This window comes from Marmota monax, unplaced genomic scaffold, assembly GCF_021218885.2.
Source record: "Marmota monax isolate L192 unplaced genomic scaffold, Marmota_monax_Labrador192_F-V1.1 WCK01_AAM20220418_F8-fsc00022, whole genome shotgun sequence".
Lineage (NCBI taxonomy): Eukaryota > Metazoa > Chordata > Mammalia > Rodentia > Sciuridae > Marmota > Marmota monax.
In genome coordinates this window covers 12,994,874-13,016,961 of record NW_026695215.1, presented here as the reverse complement: position 1 = coordinate 13,016,961, position 22,088 = coordinate 12,994,874, and the positions used below count along the sequence as shown (strand labels likewise).

The following is a 22,088-nucleotide window of genomic DNA, read 5'->3' as shown; positions in this document are numbered from 1 at the left end:
ATGATGGGGTCAAATATGAGATAAATGAGTATCTGAATTAAGTGCAAATGTAATAAAGGTAGCTAAACATTCATTCATTTACCCATCCATCCACTCAAGGCTCATTGAGGAAATGCAGTTGAGCTTCACAAATTACTACCATCCATCTAACTAATCAAAGGCAAAATTATCTGATCCACCAAATTATAAAATCTGAGTTTGAAGTCTGACCTTATGACGTGGCAAACGCTCTAAGACGACATCTTTTCTTACTAAATCACCTGTATCAGCTCACAAAATTACTGTTATTTCTCCCACTTTAAAAATAAAAAAATCTTTCCTTTGACCCTACTTTTTTTTTCCTTTACAGAAAAATACCTTTGAAAGATTTGTCTATGCACAGTTTCCTACTTTACTCCAATTCTTTCTGAATCCACGATGATCAGGTTCCCCCTGCTATTCCACCAATATGGCTCTTACCAGTGACATCAATAGCTCATATTCTTCGTCTTTCCTGATACTTGGCAGCATTTGGTGTAATTCATCAAGCCCCTTCTTGAGACATACTCTTCCTTTAACTTCTAGGAAATCATACTTTCCTGGCTTTTCTTTCTCTTACTGGCCATGATTTCTCCTTTGCTGGTTTTTGGCCAGTTAATAGGTAAGTACCTCAGGGCTGGGTGTTTGGACCTCTCCTATCACTCTCCTTGAGATCTACCCAGTTTTCTGTAACTATTACAAAACACTTGAAGTACTTGAGTTACAAAGTGAAAAAGTTTATTTTGGCTCTCAGTTTTGGAGGGTCCAGTTCATGATTGATTGGCCATGTAGCTTGGGACCTGAGGTGAGATAGCACATCATGGCAGGAGAGTACCTTATGGCCAGGAAGCAAAAGAGAAAGAGAAAGGGGCCAGGGTACCACAGTGTTCTTTAAGGATATGTCCCTGGCCTAAGGAGCTCCCACTAGGCCCCACCTCTCAAAGGCTTCACCACCTCCCCACAGTGCCACCTTGGGGACCATGCATTTAACATATGAGTCCGTGGGGACATTCAACATCTGAACTACAGCTGATCCCCTCTAGTCTTGTGTGTTCAGCATCATCTCCATGCTATGACCAACAACACTGTATTTCTAGTCTAGACTTCTCCCCTGAACTGCAGAATTCTGTGTCAACTGGCTGTCCCACAGCTGTGCTCCATGCCCGACAATGACACCTCCATTCTTTCAAAACTTAAATCCCATCTCCGGCACACCTGTTCTTGTTTCCAGTGTGGTCTCCCATCATTCGGGTCCTTTAAGCCATCCCTTGTCACTGTTCTGATGTTGTCTCTGGTGCTCTCTCCTCTGGGTCACTGTGCTCCAGACACATGGGTCCCCTTGCTTCTGTGGCTTTTGTTATCTGTTCTTCCCAATTTCTGGATGGTTCTGCTCCAAATACTCACATGACTCCCTCTTTCACTTTCTGCACCTTCTCACTGAGGCATTTCCTGGACATCCTATCTAAAATTACAATCCCGTCTCTCCATACCAACCATCCTATCTCCCCCACCTGCCTTGCATCTTGAGCAGTGGCTGGCACAAAGTAGACTCTCAGAAAATATTAGTCCAATGAATGAAGGTAATTAGTGGTAATAAGAAGAGTTACCTTTTAGGTAAAAAGGTAGGAAGAAAGCAAATGAGATAAGTACTTTGTACATGTTAATGAATAATAACTGTTAGTTATTCACATTCATATCCTATACCCTTGTGGATCTGTTGGAAATAATTTTTAATCAGGAACTGCAAGAAGGGAAGGAGAATTTCTAGTTAAGAGGGACGGTGTAGAAGTATATGGTTTTGCACACCAGCCTCAGGCAAGGTAAAGACAGTTGCTGGAAACACTTGGAGTTTGGCCCAGGTAACCAGCTAGCACCCTGCCCTGGGGTGTGAGGAGAAGAAATGGGGTGGGAGGCAACTGGGACTTGTGTGGATGGGTCTGTTGGGTCTGCACACAATCTTCGGATGACTCAGTGTGAGACTTCCAGACTGCAGACTGCCATGTCTGAGGCCCACCTTGAGCATCCCTAGAAGCTTGCAGCTTCCCAGGCAAGAGGCAGGGCTTCCGGGATCTGTGTGTGACTGAATGTGCAAACACTAAAGTAACAACCTCTCTAAGACAGGGAAAGGGACTGCTGCACATATTCACACCCTCTTTAATAGGATGCTTTGCCTCCAAAGTGCAGATTGTCATGGCAGGTAACAACCCCAGGATCTCCATTAGGCTCCCTGGTGTCACACACAGCAGTGTACAATGGTTTTTTCAAGCAAAAATTAGTTCACCTACATTCCCAGGATAATGATAATTTACAAAAAACATCTTAAGGTTAAAATGTAATTTTTTAAAAGGCAATCTAATTCTTGAAGCTATAAAGAACACACAATTCTCCAAAACCTTCCTATCCAGATATAGTTATTTGATTAGCTGGTATAGACAAAGTTGATGAATAAAATTCCTTTGTAAATCATATCACCTTTGGATTTTATAACACAAAGTTGATTTCCATGGATTTTCCCTAGACTTCACTGAGTAACTTCCTATTCCTCTATTAAACAGTCCTGGGAAGAGAAGCAAAGAAGCTATGCTACTGCTCCTTCTAATGGCATGGGAAGATGCAGAGGGAGTTACTGTGACATCATCACCCATGTGATCATGTCAGATAATCCTTCTAAACCTCCTCCAGTTTCAGATGGGGTATAGAGGTATCTCTATACCACATGCCTCACCATTTCTCCACAACTTGTAATTGGTTTCCCACATTGAGTTTGAACTTTGCTTGCTACCCAAGTGCGGATGTAGCCAAGGACCTCTGAGCTCATCTTGTTTAGAGTGGAGACCTTGGAGTCTCTATACTGGAGTGCAGGTTATTCCTGGGCATAGGTATGCATAGATATGCATGTATATTTAAATACGTACATACGCTATATATGTGTGTATTATGAGAGAACAAATAAATAGAAGATGATGGATCCTGAAAGGAAAGAAGCAAGCAAAGGCATGAGAAGGGAGTGGGAAGGAATTAGCAGGTGTTAATTCCTAGGATGACCCAGACACCCAGCAAAGAAGGCAGTGTGAGGGACGGAACAGGGCTATGCAATTATCTAGATGTTAAAGAACGAACTTGTAACAGTCTCCCTCCTTGAAAGAGAGTGCTGTGAAACGAACCTGGCAGCCCATCAGGGAGCACTTGTCAAGGCATTCAGAGGGAGAACAGAGGCTGGAGGGCACTGATTTGGGCTTTGTCTCCCCTAGGTGCTGGGCTGCTATCTTGCCATGAGTCGAGTTATCTCTGAAGTTCTGCTGAACGGTCTCGATAGCATGGCTTAAAAGTACAAGTCCCTACAGGAATTAGCTTCCCAGCATACAAATGCTCAGAGAATGAGAAGAGTCCAGGAAAAACCAACCCTTTAAGCCCTAGAGGATGCTAACAGTCTTCAAAATGATAAGGATCCTAGAAGACTATGCATTGGAGGTTCTTGGATTTGGTGTCTTTTTTTTTTTAAATTTTTTTTTCCTTTGGGTTGATTTCCTTTATTTTACTTAGGAGCCCTCTACCACCTGAAGTGAGGGGCAGGGAGGAAGAGTGGCCTGGTAGAGTCCCTGAGCGGGTATAGGCAGAATCAGGACCAACTGAGCTTGGGATGTGACAGATAGTAATGAGAAGAACCACTATGGAGAGCTTGAAAGCAAGCCCTCGGGAACTCCTGCTTAGGAAATCCTGGCCAATTACAGGTTTCTCTTGGATGTCCCTTTGCTTTCTCTACATCTCAAGTTTCAGCATCATCAGGTTTATTAGAGCAGCTTCTCTGCCTTCATTTGCATTTGAGGAATCATTCAATCTAATTCTTCACCAGTCCTTATGTGTTAGTAAGCTTTTCATTGCTGTAACCAAAATACCTGGCCAGAACAACTTAGAGGAGGATAGGTTTATTTGGGGATCACATTCTCAGAAGTCTCAGTCCACAGACGGCAGACTCCATTGCTCAGGGCCCAAGGTGAGGCAGGACATCATGGTGAAAGGGCATGGTGGGGAAGCACTGCTCGATTCATGGCAGCCAGGAAGCAAAGAAAGGAAGAGGGGACCACAGACCAGATGCACCCTTCCAGGGCACACTTCCAGTGACTCAGCACCTCCAGCCATGCCCCACCTGCCCATAGTTCCCACCCAGTCAGTCCATTCAAACTAAGCTGGACTGATTAGGTTATAGCTCTCAGAATCCAATCATTTCACCTCTAAACTTTCCTGCATTAACACAGGAGCTGTGGGGGGATACTTAAAATCCACACCATAGCATGCTATATCCCTACTCTATGCCACGTAACTTTTCAGTGCCCTTCCAGTGTGGACTGGGAATCTGCTTGGCCTCTTGACTTTGAACTCGGCCACATGATTTTCTTTGGCCAATAGGATATTTAAGAGATGTCATGTGGGCAAATGGTTGAAATGAACTTGCTTCAACAATGGGGCATATTCTTCAACCAGAAAAATAACAGGCACAAGACAAAGGTGCCTCAGTCAAGCTTACCCTAGAATAGAGCCTCGGACAAACCCACAGACACACAAATAAGCTCAGTTGATATAAGCAGAGCCACTAAGTCCAACCCTGGTCAAAATGTCTGAGTCTCGTGGGTGATAAATAAATGTTTAATGTTGAATACCACTGATGTTTATGATTGTTTGTTACACAGCAAATGCTAACTGATACAAGAGCCTGTGATTCATGTTCCTCATGTCTTCCAGAGTGATATGTTTAAAATGGAACTCCAGCTATCCTAAAATTATTCTGCCTAAGGACCTTTAAAAACATCATGTTTGTTACTATCGCTCTGTAATATAGTTTAAGGTCTAGTATAATGATGCCACCTGCTTCAGTCTTCCCGCTAAGGATTAAATTGTAATGCATTCCACTGTCATTTATTTTTTTTTAAATCAATAATAATAATAAACAAAACAACAACAACAAAAACACATCACGTTTGAGCTGAATTGTGCTGCCCCCAAATTCATATGTTGAAATTCTAACTTTCAGAACCTTGGAATGTGATCCTATTAGGAAATAGGTAACTAACAAATGTAATTAGTTCAGATGAAGTCATATTGAAGGAGGGTGGGCCCCAGACCCAACATAACTGGTATCCTTATAAAAAGGGGAAATTTGGAGTTAGGCACAGAGGGAGAATGTCACGTAAACATGAAGGTCAAAGTTAGGATGATGCATTTATAATCCAAGGAACATCAAAGGTGACCAGAAAACCACCAGAAGCTAAGGCAGAGATAGTCCAGATTTCCCCTCACATCCTTGGAGGGAACTAATTCTGCCAACACCTTCATTTTAGTCTTTTGGACTCGAGAAGTGTGAGACACAATACATTCTTTACATTCTTATTAATTATGCTACTCCCCATTATCTGTAGGATAACATTCTTCCCAAAGTATGTGAGTCCTTTTATAAGTTGGTCTGTGGCTCTATCTATGGGCTCTCCTTTCTGAATCCCCCTTGACTCAGCCTCACCCTAAGCACCAGCCACACTGAATTATTTTCAGAGCTTCAGTCAGAGACTTTGTCCCTGTTGATCCCTTGGCCTCAAGTGCCCTTCTTGCTACCTTTCGCCCCCTGCTGGACCCCAAATCTTTATCTCAGTACTTTAGTTTGCTCAAGGTTGGGCATTATCTCTGGCAACTTTCTCCTGATTTTCCAGTCCTTAATGGAAGATGCCCTACTGAATGTTCTCAAACACTCAACACAGATGTTTCGATCACAGTCCTTAACGCTGGATTCTTGTTCATTTCACACCTTCATCCTCATCAATAGACTTGAGGAACTTCTTGAAGGCAGTCACATACTGTGTTTGTATCCCTAGTACCCAGCAGAATGCTTGGCACAAAGTGCTGTGTAAATAATGTTTATGGAAGGAATCTATGTACGCTCACATGCAAATAAACCAAACAGATGTGTTCTCAGAATAAAGGAGATACATTCTGCTGGTGAGACAACTGGCAGTTGAATTTGCTTAGAAGCAAAAGCACTCAATTAAAGACCAAACATCACTTCCGTATTCTTCCTCTCCTCCTCTCTCTATAACTACCCAATCTCACGTGCTTTATAATGCTTTTAGATGTAAGTGACTGTGAATTATTACTGACGGTAGGCCTTTCATCTTTGAGACTGACAGTCTATGTTCCCCATCTCTCAGGAGGAAGAGACTATTATAACTGTATTTTTTGCTTACCAAGAGAATTGTTAATGGTTATCCTGGAGGGGAAAAAAAAATCTATAATATCCAACCCGTAATGAAGCCTCAAGCTTACTTTCTTCTTCACTAAGGAAATTCTTTCTGAATGCACAACCATTACACTGACAAAGAGACAAAGCCTGTAGTGAGTTTTTTCTTTTACCTGTTTAGTCCTCATTTTGGAATCTGACGACAGGTTGTTGTAGGTATAGTGTGCCTGTGTGACTCCACAGAAGAGAACAGCGACTATCCCTGAAATTCAAAAAGAGACCAGTCAAAATTAATTGTCTTTCCCATCTAAGTCAGAAGGTAGGGCCCTCCCAGTTGAAAGATAGACTTTGGTGCCAGTAGAGTCAAAACTCTTAATAATGACCACGATAATGAGACCCAGGTCAATCTCACCATCTGCTTCAAACACGAGTCTTGCAGGCTTACACATGAAGGAAGGCACTATGAAGTATTCCTAACAAAAATGAAAAGCAGATTCCTCTTGGATATAAAGGACTCCCTGGTCATGAGTTGGAAAGTTATCTTGGAAACATATGAACAAAAGACAGTGTAGTCACCCCTGGGCTTCTTGTAGCCAGTGCCAATTACTTTGCTGAATTTTATGTTAAATATTGATATCTTCTCTCAGACATTTGCTTTCCACTGTGTACCTTGGGGAGCCTGAAAAAGGTCCTATCATGCCATAATTTAATATTAAACGCCATGAGTCACAAGCCTAAGTCAACAAGGGTTTTGTGGCTCCTGCCAATGCTCCCACTTGCCAAGCAAGAGAGAGAAGTCCTATGTGTTCCTTCGCCTTTTTGGCAAAGCTGGGTGCCCTGTCTTTCGGCAGCTGAGTAATCTCAGGCACACCCCCATCCACCACCCCCCAAGACCCACACTCCTTGAAAGTAAGCTGGTTGTTTTTATGTCCCCAGCAGCAGTGGGCCATCAGCTAGCTGTAGTGTTCATTTCTTAAATTGCATTCTACTCAGCTTTTAATACTGTAGAAGACAGTGTGCACTAGATGGTTCTTGGGTACACAGGGATAGCAGTGATGAGACAAATATGTGATTTGTCCCAGGAATTGTTACTCTCTCTGTTTTTTCCCCTGGGCTGGATTGGGGAAGTGATGGAAGCCATGTTCCCTTTTGGATTCAAGATTAGATTAATGATGGGAAATTGGGCCTAGAAGAGGGCTTTGGAAAAGATGCAAGAAGCAAGTATTCCTCAACTCAGACCAAGGGGATTGGATTTAATTTTAAACAGCGGAATCTTTCCATCTAAAAACACTCATAAATTAAATGCTGATGATTCTTAAGAGCACAGAGATGTGTGAAGTGAGTACTGACATTTCAAATGAATCTGCAATAAAGAATTTTCAAGAACTGAGCTTATCTTTTTTATATGTAAACTGTATGCATCTATTTACATGTTGGTTATTTTTCAAGTCAGCACTGGATAAAATATTGCTAAGACATATTTACATAATACAAACACATAGACATTTACATTACTTATTTGCTCCTAATACCATGCTTCCAAATTTTAGATAAAAGAATAAAAATAAGTAGGAAATACATATTCAGTGAACATTTCTAGAGATTTCAGTTTCTTAGCATCTCTTCATAAATTCTAAGGAAAAAAATCTTATAAAATATTATATTTCCCTCTTCACAGAATTTCTATTAAAAAATACTGGGGAAACTTTGGGGGGTACTGAAGCACTTTAAATACTTTAAGGGACTAGGAGGATGACCATGTGCCTTGTTTTGATAGCAAATGTTTCCCTTTGTTTTAAAATGTAATTTATCTACCTCTGTCAAATGTGTTCAAAGTCTTCTAGATGAGGGTTGCTGACCTTCTCACTGCTGCGGAACTGTTTTGACTACATATTGATCTGTGAAGAGGTAGAGAATGCAAGGGCAGGTTTGCAGGGTGGTGAGTAAGAGTAACTTTGTTCTGAGATCTGAGAATAAGGAAGAATGTTCTCTCTGATATGCAGATGCTGACTCACAATAGGTAGGATTGTGGGGGTAGTGGAGGTTCACCAGATTGGACTGGGGCAGGGAAAGGGAGGAGGTATGGGGAATGGGAAAGACAGTAGAATGAATCAGACATCACTTTCCTGTGTTCATCTATGAATTCACGACCAGTATAATTCCACATCATGTACGACCACAAGAATGTGAAGTTATACTCCATGTATGTATAGTGTGTCAAAATGCGTTCTACTATTACGTATAACTAAAGTGAACAAAATAAAAACCTTAAAAAAATGAAAGAAGGGATCACCAGAGTTGCAGAGGGAAGAGGAGGGCTGAATAGGTACTGTGGGCTGAACTAGGCTGGCTGCATTTACATCTTCCTTTTTCTTTTCTTTTCTTTTTTTTGTTTTGTTTATAGATACACATGACAGTAGGGTGCAACCCATTCTAGTTAGGATCCCATTCTTGTGGTTGAACATGATGTGAGGTCACCCCTTCCCTTCATTTCCCTTTGTCTAATCCAATGAACTTCTAATCTTCCCCTGCCTTGTTGTATGTCAGCATCAGAGAGAACATTTGACCTTTGGTTTTTAGGGACTGGCTTATTTCACTTAGCATGATATTCTCCAGTTCCATCCATTTACCAGCCAGTGCCATAATCTCATCTTCTTAATCACTGCCTAACTTTATCATCTCACAACAGGTTTACCATGATTAACCAGCCCCTCCCACGACCTTGGGCACAGCCCTTGCCGCTCAGGCCACAACTGTGGGACCACCCTTCACTTCTCCTCTCACGGTGAGTCAGCAATTTTGTTGGCCTGTCCTCTCACATTTACTCTGAGCTCAGCCGCCTTTCAACACCTCAAACCCTTAACATCCTTTTCTAAGCTGCCATCATTTTTGGCCTGGATCATGGAAATATCTTCTTAACTAGACTCCCTGCCTTCTCCAGTTGGTTCTATTCGTCACCCAGAAATATTTGGATCATGTCAGCCCTTGGCTCAAATCTTTGCCATGTTTTCCCAGGATCTGGGCAGGCACTATTCTCCCCTCTCTGTAATTCCTGGGCCCATCTCTTACCAGGCTCCCAGCCTGGCGCTATCTTCGCCAGCTTGTTCCATCATAGAGCTGCTGCTCTCCCAGGTCCCAGTAGGTGGAAGGCTGTCCTCCACAGTGTCCCCTCAGATGTTATGTTCTCAGGCAAGCTTCTCTATTCACTCTGTACAAATGACTCCTCATGGTTCCCTAGTCACCTATCCTGCTGTTTCCCTATATTATTTACCGCCACCTAATATGGTCTCTGTTTCTGTGTTTACTGTTTGCCTTCCTGCACTGAAATACAGATCTCATTAAGGATAGAGGGATTCCCTAACCCTGAGAACGGTACCAGGCACATGGTAGGCGCTCCAGGAGTACCTGTCCAACACACAAATGAATGTTTTCCTTTGCTCTTAAATGAGAAAGACACTGATGTAATCTACTCAAGGTCACCTTGGAAGTGGCAGAGCCGAGATTCAACGTTCCACAGACTCTCTGTGCTTTCCTGCCTATATTAGACCATCTGTGAAACTTTAAAGGCCATCTCAAGCCATCAGAAAAACATCATTTTGGATTTCCCGGGGATGGGGTCAAAGATCTGATGATGAAGATGACATATCAGCGCTGACCAGGCTTGTCATTTGAGGAGGTTTTCCCTCAGTTGCCCCATTTGTTTTTCTTTCCTTACTTCTAGTAGAACAGTATGGAGCAATGTTCTGGCTAAACACTTCTGGGGTCTTATGTCTATGTGTGCATCATGAAAACAACAAACCATGAGGAGTGAGCCCTGTGTGACCAGAGGCTGAGTATCACAAGAAAAACAAAGCCACCAAGTGGATCTGACCCTTAGGATTAGCATATGTAATCATAATTTTATAGCTTGGTAATTAATTAAATCACACAAATTACTATAATTAGTATGACTTTCACAAGTGCAAACACATTTTGGAAATGTCTCATCTAAATACCCCTGTGACAGTGGTCCCTCCTTATCTGCAGTTCCACTTTCTGGGGTTTCAGTTACCCACAATCAACAGAAGCCTGGAAATACTAAATGGAAATTTCTAGAAATAACAACCCATAGGTGTTAAATCATTTCTAGTCTAGTATATTGTTTGAATTCTTCTGCTTTATTGTTAGTTATTGCTAATATCTTACTGTTTCTAATTTTTGAATTGGACTTTATCATATGAAAAGATGGATATACACAGGGTTTGGCACTCTTCATGGTTTCAGGCATAGACTGGGGGTCTTGAGACAAACCTTCTGTGGACAAAGAGGACTACTGCATCTATAAAACTCTCTGCCACAGAAACAAATTGAAAGGTGACAGTTTTCTGTCTTTGGGATGTTCTTTTTCAGGGGGTGATTGAACCCAGGGGTGCTTAACCACTAAGCCACATCCCCAATCCTTTTTATTTTTTATTTCAAGACAAAGTCTGGTTAAGTTGCTGAGACTAGCCTCAAACTTGTGATCCTCCTGCCTCAGCCTCTCAAGTCGCTGGGATTACAGGCATGCACCACTGCACCCTGCTAGAATGTCACTTCCACTGTCATTATGTTCTTACATACCCATGCCTAGTACTACTAGTGCTACTGTTATGTGGGCATCTGGATGACTCTCTTAAATGTCCTGGATCTCAGACAGTTACATATAAGAAAGAAAAGGAAGGGGCCAGGTGTTCTCTGTGCCAGTCATCTATTCAAGCTCTGAGCTCCAAACTCACCCTTCTTTCTTGGCTCTGACCCTGGCACTGGAGCTCTACAAACCACATTCTCCTTAGCCAGTGTGGCTGGGCTCTGCCATTGTGCAGCCCTGGAGGGAGACTAGCACCCTGGAGCAGAGAAGGACTCACTTTGCCTCTGTGCCTGCTCTTTGTCAGCTGCACCTCAGCCGTGGGTCTTCGCCATGGTGCTGACAGGCAGATCCAGCCTCTGATTTTTCTGATTTTGCTTTTGTATGTTCCTGCACGTCTAGTCCAGCCTTAATGGCACCCCTCAGAGAAAGCAGCCACAGCCAGGCAGTGTCCTCAGAGGTCTGGATCCCAGCCTCACAATTCCCTTTTAGGAGCTCCCCGGCTGGCTTTCCTTTGCCTCTCTAGTCCTGGGGCTTGGACTGGCTTCTCTCAGTGCCATGGAAGCTCAACTGTGGCCCAACAATCTGTACCAGGCAAGAGAGATTTCTGAACTCTACCGGAACTGCCACAATGTCAGTATATATCCAAATCACTAAGTCACCAAGTCACCTGGAGTCTCATTCAAAGGCAGATTCTGCTTCAGGAGATGGGGCAGAGCTCACATTTGTTCATGGGCACATTCTCAGGAGACATTCATGCTTCTGGTCCCCGGGCAGAACTTCAAGGGGCACGTCTTTGACCAAATATAGTAATGAGTCTCAACTCACCCTTGCAGTGGCTGGGCCTTGACCTTGCACAGTCCTGAAAAGAGACTTTCACCTTATTCTCATCTCCTTAGCATTTGGGGATAATTAGAGAACAGCTCCAAAGGAGAGACACAGTAATTGTTACCCCCTTTCCTTGTCAAATAAGTGTATTTTGATAACTTTAAAATGTTGGGCTGGGGCTGTAGCTCAGTGGTAGAACACTCACCTAGCACTTGCAAGGCACTGGATTCATTTCTCAGCACCACATAAAAAATAAACAAATAAAAGAAAGGTATCATGTCCATCTATAACTAAACATATATTTTAAAAATGTTTTAAAGTTATATCCTTGTGTTTTGTTCTCTGTTCTTCTTTCTCTGGCTTTCCAGAATTGACATAGTTCTATGAAATAATTTTAGTTTCAGAGAACAATTATCATCCAGGACATTTAAGAGGCTTAAACTTTTTTCTTTCTTTTTCTTTTTCCTTTTTTATTTGATTTCTTTTTTCTTTACTTTTAAATTATTTCCTTTTGATCTCAGTCAGCAATACTAGAATGTGAAAGAAATTACTTGCATGGAATACAATTAATGATACATTTTGCCAACAAATAGTTCAAGAATTTTTCTCTTTCCAAAAACAAATTTTTTAAAAGCAAACAAATCACAGCCTGTGATTGTGAGGTTATAAATTGTTTTTATCTTTTGATCAAAGTGTTATAAGATTAGAAATTAACAAAAAATAGCTAAATAAATGTATCCAATGGGCATTTTAAAATTAATTATTCTTAATACAGTCAGATTGAAGGACACAAAGACATTTGAGTCTTGAAACATGAGGAAAAAAAATTGGGGGTGCAGGTTCAGGAACAGGGGGAGAGAGGTGGGGGACAGTGGTGAGTGTCTGGGAAACATGCTCTACTATCCCACTTTGGATTTGAATCCATTATAGATGGGAAATAAATACATATCGAATCAATCAACTATAACATTTCTAAATACAAAACTAGGGAGAATCAGCTAAGGTTAATTGTCAAACTTTGTTATAAATTTCTAAAGTATCTTGCATGTTCTATTAGTTCTAGTATTCATAAAAATTAGACACATGAAAAATCTACTCTGTCTGTTCTCTACTGGCAAAACAGTTCTTCATGTTCTTTTTCAACAAAAATAAAATATGATTATTCGGTTTCCATCTCTGCTAGATAGACAAGCACCATTCAATGCGATTGGTACATTGCATGAGTAAGATCTTGGATTGAAGTTGTATTTATGGGGTCCTATGGCAGTAATGAATAGAGTCACGTACCTACATTCATGTTCACGTGGAGTAGAACATGCTAAAAAATCGGAACCTGAAATAAATAAGAGACTCTGAAAGAAATCAGAGAAAATAGGAACATCTGACTCATGTTTGTACACAGACTGCCTTTTAGCATCTGTCCAGTGAGGTTTTACTGATGGACAAGATCCCCAAAGGATTGGCTCCAAGTGCTTATTTCTGAAATTTTGAACAAAACTATAACCAACACTTTTGACACTAGCTGAAAGAACTGTTTTGAGAAACCACAAAGAAGCACACAAATCAGCTTACTTGGCAAGGAAAGAAATTTAGGAAATAGCATAAGGAGGTCTATAATCATTTGGGAAAAATAATGATCCTATTGGTAAGTAAATTATTTTCAGAGACATCAATTTTCAGAGGACAATACAAGTTCTATTTTCACAGTTTTCCATGATTCTTACTTCCTGACCCTCTCAGAGAGCATATTGTGTATATCTATTTACTTGCTTATACAATCAAGGTTCAATGTGTGGTGGTAAATTATGTAAGAAAATAAATGTAGCACATAAGAAGTCAGGAGAGCCAGGATCTAACTCATCATAGTTCAGATACTCAAATAAGTGTATGCCACATCTCATTTAAATCCATTGCCTGAACAATGTTTTGTCCTGAGTTGAAAAGGTGGTTAGCAGTAATGGTCTTCAAATTGGGGCATGTGAGACAATCCACTGAAGGATGGTAGAAAATATGAGAACTTCACAATTTTAATCAGCACTTTTGTATATTCTAATATAATTATGCTATGGTTAATAAATAAAAATAAATATATACGCATATGGTGCGTGATAAACCTATTTTATTTTATTTTTTTCCCCAGTTAGTGTCAAGAAATTATGGCAAATGCTATGGTAGATAACTTCTAAGCACCTTCTAATTTTAAATGTCTATGATATGAGTGGTTTCATTTTTACACTGCATCAAGATCTGTATAAACTGATGAAAGAATTGCATAAGACCCCACAGATTCACACTGACTTTCTGTCATCTTGCTTACCCTGGGTCTCCCTCTTGACCAGTTTTCCTCAAGGGAAAGTCCACAAACTTCCTTTTCCCACTTCCCCAACCCATAACAGTGCCCAGGAAACACCGGGTAATCATCTGCAGGCTTGTCAATGTGGATGTGTAACCGATGTGATTCTGCAACTTGTATTTGGGGTAAAAATGGGAGTTCATAACCCACTTGAATCAAATGTATGAAAGATGATATGTCATGAGCTTTGTAATGTTTTGAACAACCAATTAAAAAAAGGAATTAATCTCTATTACAAGAAATGTTATTTGTTTTAAAAAGAGAATGGGGAGAGATTTGACTTTGATCCTCATATTCAAGTAGGTATCTATATGGATTGATTAGTGGCAGGGCCATTTTCTTCTTATATGCAAATGCTCTATTCAAAGACTATTCTCACCTGGGGTCTCTGCTGCTGATAACAACCCACAGTTCTTTTCTCATTAAACGTTGATGAAGCCTTCAGATTCAGAAGCAGAAAAATAAATGTCTGTCACATGGAGCATGATTTTCTTTGACATTAAATGCAGACTTGAGGGGTTTCTAAGACTGGAGAATATTGCATTTTTGGACAGGAAATATTGATTATATCATCAGAACACAGAAAGAGAGTAAGAAAGAAAAAAATGTGCCTTGCTCTCAGATAGTACTCAGAGGGGTTTTAAGGTTGATGGGTTATTTTTCCACGCCACACTTTTATTTATTCTTGATCTAGTAAAAAGAGACATTTCTGACAGGTTTCCTACCACCACTGAAAGTGAACCTGGAACTGAGAAGTCAAAGATTTAACAAAATGGATAACTCCTTCAGGGAATATGAAAGAATCCAAGTTTCCAAAGAGTACAATTACTGTCTAGTGGGCCATGTTTGGCAACTCCATAGTTGGAAGATTAGACATGAGTCTGTGGAATATAAGAACATCAATATAGGAAACAATAGGAAACCAGGGTCTTATTTCTGGTTTCTTCGGTGCTGAGCACACACATGCACTTAATTGTTAACTTCATGTCTATGCTGCAAGGCTTATCAATCTCCATCTAACGACAAAACAACAGCAACAAATTCCCTAGGTAATTCTTCCTAAGATAGTATCGAGTATTTATACAAATAAACTTGAGGTCTGGAGAAGAAGAAAAATCCTTTTTGCTTAGGTCCCTGGCATTTCACCTCTAGTTTTGGTATCCATCAGGATTAGCCTCCTTGCCTTTCCATTTCTTTGGAACCAGCTAACACATTCATACCAGTGTTGCCTAAATTTCTAACTAGCAATCTCATCCCAGATGTGCATATCCAATTGCCAGATGGACAATCCACACTTGCATAGGATCCCTCCCCCCCAATGAACTTTTGCCTCTATGCATTCACTTGCACTCCCCATTTTGGTGAAGGAATCATTGATGTAATGGGTATGGGGAGCTAGGAATTATTTCTGACTTCCTTTTCTCCTTCACTTATATAAAGGTTATTTGTGTCATCTTTTCATAATTTTCTACATGCTTATAGATGGGTTCTTGAGAAAGAATGAATCTCCTCTTTATTTTTACGCCTCCTGGCACCTGGAGGAGATGTTAAATCAAGACTGAACATATTTACAGTGATGAGAGCAGGGGTAAATTTGTCCACTACTTTCGTTGCATGTGCAGGTTGTTTGCATATTGAAATGAAGAGAAATTTGGTTCAAGAAAGAGCAGGTGTGAGTTACGGAGTTGTCAATAGGAGGAGTGGTACTCTGTGTTTGTGGAGATGACATCCCAACATGCTCAGCGGTGGTTCCCTGTGCTGGATAACTAATCCCCTTGAGAATTTTGGGTGCCTATCTCCACAGCTTGAATGCCTATTATTTTGAGCCTCCAGGTTTTATTTTTGTCTCCACAGACACTCACGGGGCTCCTCATTTGTTGGTGAGGTGTTGGTTAAGTTGCAATCACATGGTCCTTGCAATACAAAAGCAGGGGAAGTTTTAAGCTAAGAAATGCTGCCTAATGATACGTACTTAGAAGCGGTTTTTGAGATATGATCCAAGCCGAGTCCTCTCCTGGAGATGTATTTACTGAGCTCCAGGAATATTGTTTCCACCCAGACACTTGATGCATCAGGGAACAGTCAAATGGAACACATCCCCCTTGGAGCTAAAAGCCTTCTTTAAGAGTTCCAAAACAATTTTTGCCCATCTGAGAGTTGATGGAGGTGAGATGTGAAGAACCAGTTTCTTGCCACAGGTCAAGTGGAGACACAGGGTGTCTGGTCATGGTCATTTCATTTAGAAATCTTTCCTTCTTGTTTATTGTAAAAGAGAAAAATGTTCCCAAGTCCCTCTTCTCCTGACTGCTTACTCCACTGAAGCCTTCCACGGACTGAGCTGATGAACAGGTAAGCAGACCCAAGCTGCCAAGTGTCAGCTCTTCCTTACCATGACAGTGGGAGGGGGTCCTTGTGCCTGCAGACCAAGGGGAATATGCCCAGGTGAAGGGACTCCACTGATCTCACCCTTCATGTTGAACTCCACACGTGTGTGTTATGTGCGTATTTCAGACATCCTGTCTGACTCCCTAGTGAATGGACCAGTGTAACTTATTTTTACATTTCTACATTTATAAAAAATTTTCAGTCTTCTACTCTCTAGATTCACTGAACACCATTACTTAGTAATCAGGACACTTCTTCTTCTTCTTCTTCTTCTTCTTCTTCTTCTTCTTCTTCTTCTTCTTCTTCTTCTTCTTCTTCATATTTTTAAACATTTATTTCCTTAGATGGAGGTCATTCTAAGCTCGGTAAATAGTGGGTTGCATTGTTTGACTTTTTGTATGAGAGAATAAGCCAAGCCAATGGCCCCTCCCCCTTCTTTGCCTCTGGTGAACATAAAATAGGCCCCAGGAAGCTAAAAATGGAAGCTGCCGTTATTCTAGCACTGCCTGGAAGCAGGGAAGTTATTAGACGTGGTGTCAGTGTTGCCATTAGAAATCGTACTCTTCGGGTGTTTAATGACAGGCCCTGAAAGTCTGTTTCTTGAAAAAAAAAACCTGACCCCCAAAGTCTCAGCTGGGAAACAGATTATAAAAATGAATTTTCTAACAACCTGTCCAGCTGTGCTTTTTGGTTATCTTTATAAACTGAAAAGCAGCTTCTATGACAGGATTCAATTCTATTAGAGATTATGCTGTACATAATACTGCTGAATTATTTTCAATATTCAATTTTAAATAATGGCTCAGTAACCTAATGACTTTTAGTAAATAGGCCTCTGGATAAGAAAATCAGAAATCAGGGAAGCAGGTGTGTGGGTACCCAATGGAGAGGAGAGCTGAGGGTCATGTATTTACTTACAAGCCACATTCTGTATGGGCACAGTGTCCTTCCATTAGAAAATAGTAAAATCCTTTTACTTTAGTAGTGAAGAAAATGAGATACCAATTAATAGAATGACTTATTCCAGTCCCTGGGCAAGTCAGAAGAGCCAGAAACCAGACACATACCTCCATGGCTGATTTTTTTTTTAAGTAGGGCAGATATATTCACATATATTCTTTCTTCCTAGGTTCTCCTGGCTTGTAGAGACCCTGAAGTCCATTTCCACATGCACAATCTCTTAGAAAGACCTCTTGCTTGTATTTTATATTCTGTCTTGTCTTCCCAAGTAAACATTTTTTTTTTCAAACCTCACTTGTATATTTCCAAGAGCAGAAAATCAGACTTCTGGGTAATACAAATGCCAACCCTCATTTGCATGTCTAAAAGCCAGTTGTTTTCACAAAACCAAGTTCTTCCATGTGACTTTTGAACATTTGCAGGTGCAATTTGCAAGAGACCCGAGAGGAGGTGGCTGCAAATGTGGCCCTTGAAGTAAAAGATGATCAAAATAAATCAAATGATCATCATCAAATTAGTAGCAACTGGAAGTGAATGCAGGAGATGTGGTAATGAGCATGTCCCCCCAGTGAAGTGCTCGTGATGAATCCGATAAGAAGCTGAAATGGCAGCCATAATGGCAGCATAATGAACCCCGTGCAATCTGTCTTTAAAAGCTTGATTCCTTTTGTTTGTTGCTAAGTGTGCACCTGGCACAAGATGGTCCCAAGGATCCCAGCCTGGAGACTGTACTGCCTTTGAACCTCACTTCCTTTCTAACGGTCTCCAAGTTATGCAGTTTCTTTGGTTAAAATAGCTTCTGGTTTATTCTTTTACTTGTACCATTTCAGTGTCTTTGTAAGCAATAAAAATGGACTCCGCCTGCTGAAACCAGAATGAGATCAGTGGAAGGAGCCTGAGAGCTCTCTCTTGGCAGTTCTGGGGACCTGGTGGCAAGAATCAGATGTGGAGAGCTTTACATCCTCCTCGCATCTCCCTGCTAGATTTCACATTCCAGGGAAAGGGTGCCTGATTGACATGGCTTCAGAGTACTCATTCTCTTTAGCACAGGAGGGTGGGACATCTGGTTAAGGAGATGCCATCCAGAAGAGGAGGGTTGGTGGTTCGTTCCCTAAGAGACATCAGGGTATGATTCCCAGGGAGAGTAAGACGGGTTGCCAGGCAGCCCAGTCTCACACCTGACCACCACGCCCCTCTTTACTGTGCTCTTCTCCTCAGGACTATGTAGCTTTATTTTTAAGTTGCTAGCTAGGAAAACAAAGTACAGATGAATACAATTTATGATAAATCATTTCCTTGATATATGGATCTCTTCAGGAATATCCTGGCCAGGGGACGTAAAGAAGGTGCAGGAATGTCATCAAGCAGCCAAGCACTTATGACCTTATAAATCAATTACTAGTCTGTTATTCAGATTTGGGCAGTTTTCCCTTTAATTGAGTTAAAATCATTCATTTCATTGCTCAGAACGTATTTACTGAGTGCTAGGAGGCTTCAGTTAATGCTGTCGAGCTGACAGCCCATGGTAACTTCTGCCTGTTAATCCTAATCCAGCACATCAACTCTAGGTCTGAATTTCAGGGCTGCAGAGAGTCAATCAAATAGGGCAGAGAAATCTAGATGCACACATGTGCATGCGCACGAGCACGCGCGCACACACACACACACGCACACACACACGATAACCAGCTAGAAACTATGGTGGAAGAAGTTTCCATTCATTACAGCACCCCAAAATATAAGGTAGTTAAAAAGATACTTAACAAGAAATTTGTAGATCTAATGTGAAGACGACTATAAAAATTTACTGAGGATCATAAAATATGACTTAAATAAATGGAGACACATAACATATTCCTGTGTGGGAAGACTCAGGTTATAAAAACACCACTTCTCTTCAATTAATCTAAAAATATCATGGCCCCCAGTTGGAATCCCAAAGTTATCTTCTATTTGGAACCTAAAGTTATTTTCAGGTCCATGTGGAATACTAAATATGTAGCTCAAGAACTTTTGAAAAATGGGGAATGGGTATGAGAGATTGATTTACTAGATATTAAAATGAACCACAAAGCTGAAATAAATGAAATAGTATAAACATTCCAAATTTCTAGAAAAAGGTTGATAGGATAAGTGATTAACTCTCAGGAAAAAAAATTAAATTCCTATAGACCCCATGCCTCATATCAAAACAAATTCCATTTGGATTCCACTGTAAAAATAAAACCAGACACCTATTAGAAGAAAACATATATCATTGTTAGAGAAACACTTTGACTTTCTGAGGAGGAGATACAATTAACACACAAAACTTGAAAATATGCATACTAACTACTTTCCCTGACCCAAACGAAAGATCACATGTTTTAAAAGGTACAAGTATAAATTGGAAAAATATTTCTAGCCTGAAAGAGAGTCAAAAGGTTAATTTTCTTAATAGGTAAAGAGCAATTAAAACACAATGTGACAAACCAAGATCAGCATTTCAACAGGAGAAAAGGACAAAAGGGATGGACAAGTAGTTTGCTGAAGAAGAAATGCCAACAAATACAGACATGTACTTAAAATTATTTTTTTTAAATTAAATTGTTTATTTATTCTAATTCACTATACATGATGGAAGAATGCAATTCATTTCATATTACACATGTAGAGCACAATTTTTCAAGTCACGGATTGTACACAAAGTCTTTTCATACCATTTGTGTCTTCATACACATACTTAGGGTCATGATGTCTAACTCATTCCACCATCATTCCTATCCCTTTGCCCCCTCCTTTCCCCTCCCTCCCCTTTGCCCTATCTAAAGTTCCTCCATTCCTCCCATGCTCCCCCTCCATTGCCATTATGAGTCAGCATCCTCCGTATCAAAGAAAACATTTGGCATTTGTTTTTTGGGGGGATTGGCTTACTTCACTTAGCATTATATTCTCCAACTTCATCCATTTACCTGCAAATGCCATGATTTTATTCTCTTTTAATGCTGAGTAATATTCTATTGTGTATATATAACAAAATTTCCCTATCCATTTATCTACTAAAGGATATCTAGGTTGGTTCCATTATTTAGCTATTGTGAATTGTGCTGCTATAAACTTTGATATTGTAGTATGCTGTCTTTAAGTCCTTTGAGTATAAAGCAAGGAGTGGGATAGCTGGGTCAAATGGTGGTTCCATTCCAAGTTTTCCAGGGAATCTCCATACTGCTTTCCAGATTGGCTGCACCAATTTGCGTTCCTACCAGCAATGTAGGAGTGTGCCTTTTCCCCCACATCCTCGCCAACGCTTATGGTTGTTTGTATTTTTGATAGCTGCCATTCTGACTGGAGTGAGATGAATCTTAGAGTAGTTTTGATTTGCATTTCTCTAATTGCTAGAGATGTTGAACATTTTTTTCATATGTTTGTTAATTGATTGTATATCTTCTTCTGAGAAGTGTCTGTTCAGTTCCTTGGCCCATTTATTGACTGGGTTATTTGTTTTTTTGGTGTTAAAGTTTTTGAGAGCTTTATATATCCTAGAGATTAGTGCTCTATCTGACATGCTTGTGATAAATATTTGCTCCCATTCTGTAGACTCTCTGTTCACCTCACTGATTGTTTCTTTTGTGTAGAAGAAGCTTTTTAGTTTGAATCCATCCCATTTATTGATTCTTGGTTTTAATTCTTGTGTTACAGGAGTCTTATTAAGAACGTTAGGGCCTAATCCAACGTGATGGAGATTTGGGCCTACTTTTTCTTCCATTAGGTGCAAGGTCTCTGGTTTAATTCCTAGGTTCTTGATCCACTTTGAGTTTTGTGCATGGTGAGAAACAGAGGTTTAATTTCATTTTGTTACATGTGGATTTCCAGTTTTCTCAGCACCATTTGTTGAAGAGGCTATCTTTTCTCCAATGTATGTTTTTAGCGCCTTTGTCTAATATAAGATAGCTGTAGTTATGTGGGTTAGACTCTGTATCCTCTATTCTGTATCATTGGTCTACAGATCTATTTTGGTGCCAATACCATGCTGTTTTTGTTACTATTGCTCTGTAGTAGAGTTTTAGGTCTGGAATAGTAATGCCATCAGCTTCACTCTTCTTGCTAAGGATTGCTTTGGCTATTCTGGGTCTCTTATTTTTCCAGATGAATTTCATGATTGCTTTTTCTATTTCTATAAGGAATGCCATTGGGATTTTGATTGGGGTTGCATTGAATCTGTATAGTGGTTTTGGTAGTATGTTCATTTTGACAATATTAATTCTGCCTATCCAAGAACAAGGAAGATCTTTCTATCTTCTAAGGTCTTTTTAATTTCTTTCTTTAGCGTATTGTAGTTTTCATTGTAGAGGTCTTTCATCTCTTTTGTTAAATTTATTACCAAGTATTTTATTTTATTTTTTGAGGCTATTGTAAATGGGGTGGTTTTACTAGTTTCTCTTTCAGTGGATTGTCACTGATGTACAGAAATGCCTTTGATTTATGGGTGTTGATTTTATATCCAGCTACTTTGCTGGATTCATTTATTAGTTCAAGGAGATTTCTGGTGAAATGTTTTAGGTCTTCTAGGTATAGAATCATATCATCTACAAATAGTGATAATTTGAGTTCTTCTTTTCCTGTCCGTATCCCTTTAATTTTTTTTCTGTCTTATTGCTCTGGCTAGAGTTTCAAGAACTATGTTAAATAGAAGTGGTGACAGAGGGCATCCCTGTCTTCTTCCAGTTTTTAGAGGGAAT

At 40.2% G+C, this 22,088-nt stretch overlaps 1 protein-coding gene across 1 annotated transcript in view; it reads right to left on the bottom strand.

Moving 5' to 3' along the window:
* The window catches only part of Slc9a9 (solute carrier family 9 member A9), a 533,806-nt gene that overhangs the window by 260,874 nt on the left and 250,844 nt on the right, over positions 1-22,088 (bottom strand). Inside the window, exon 9 of the mRNA XM_058574878.1 lies at positions 6,415-6,503. Within this exon, the coding sequence (XP_058430861.1) occupies positions 6,415-6,503 (89 nt within the window). The remainder of the gene's footprint in view (positions 1-6,414; positions 6,504-22,088) is intronic.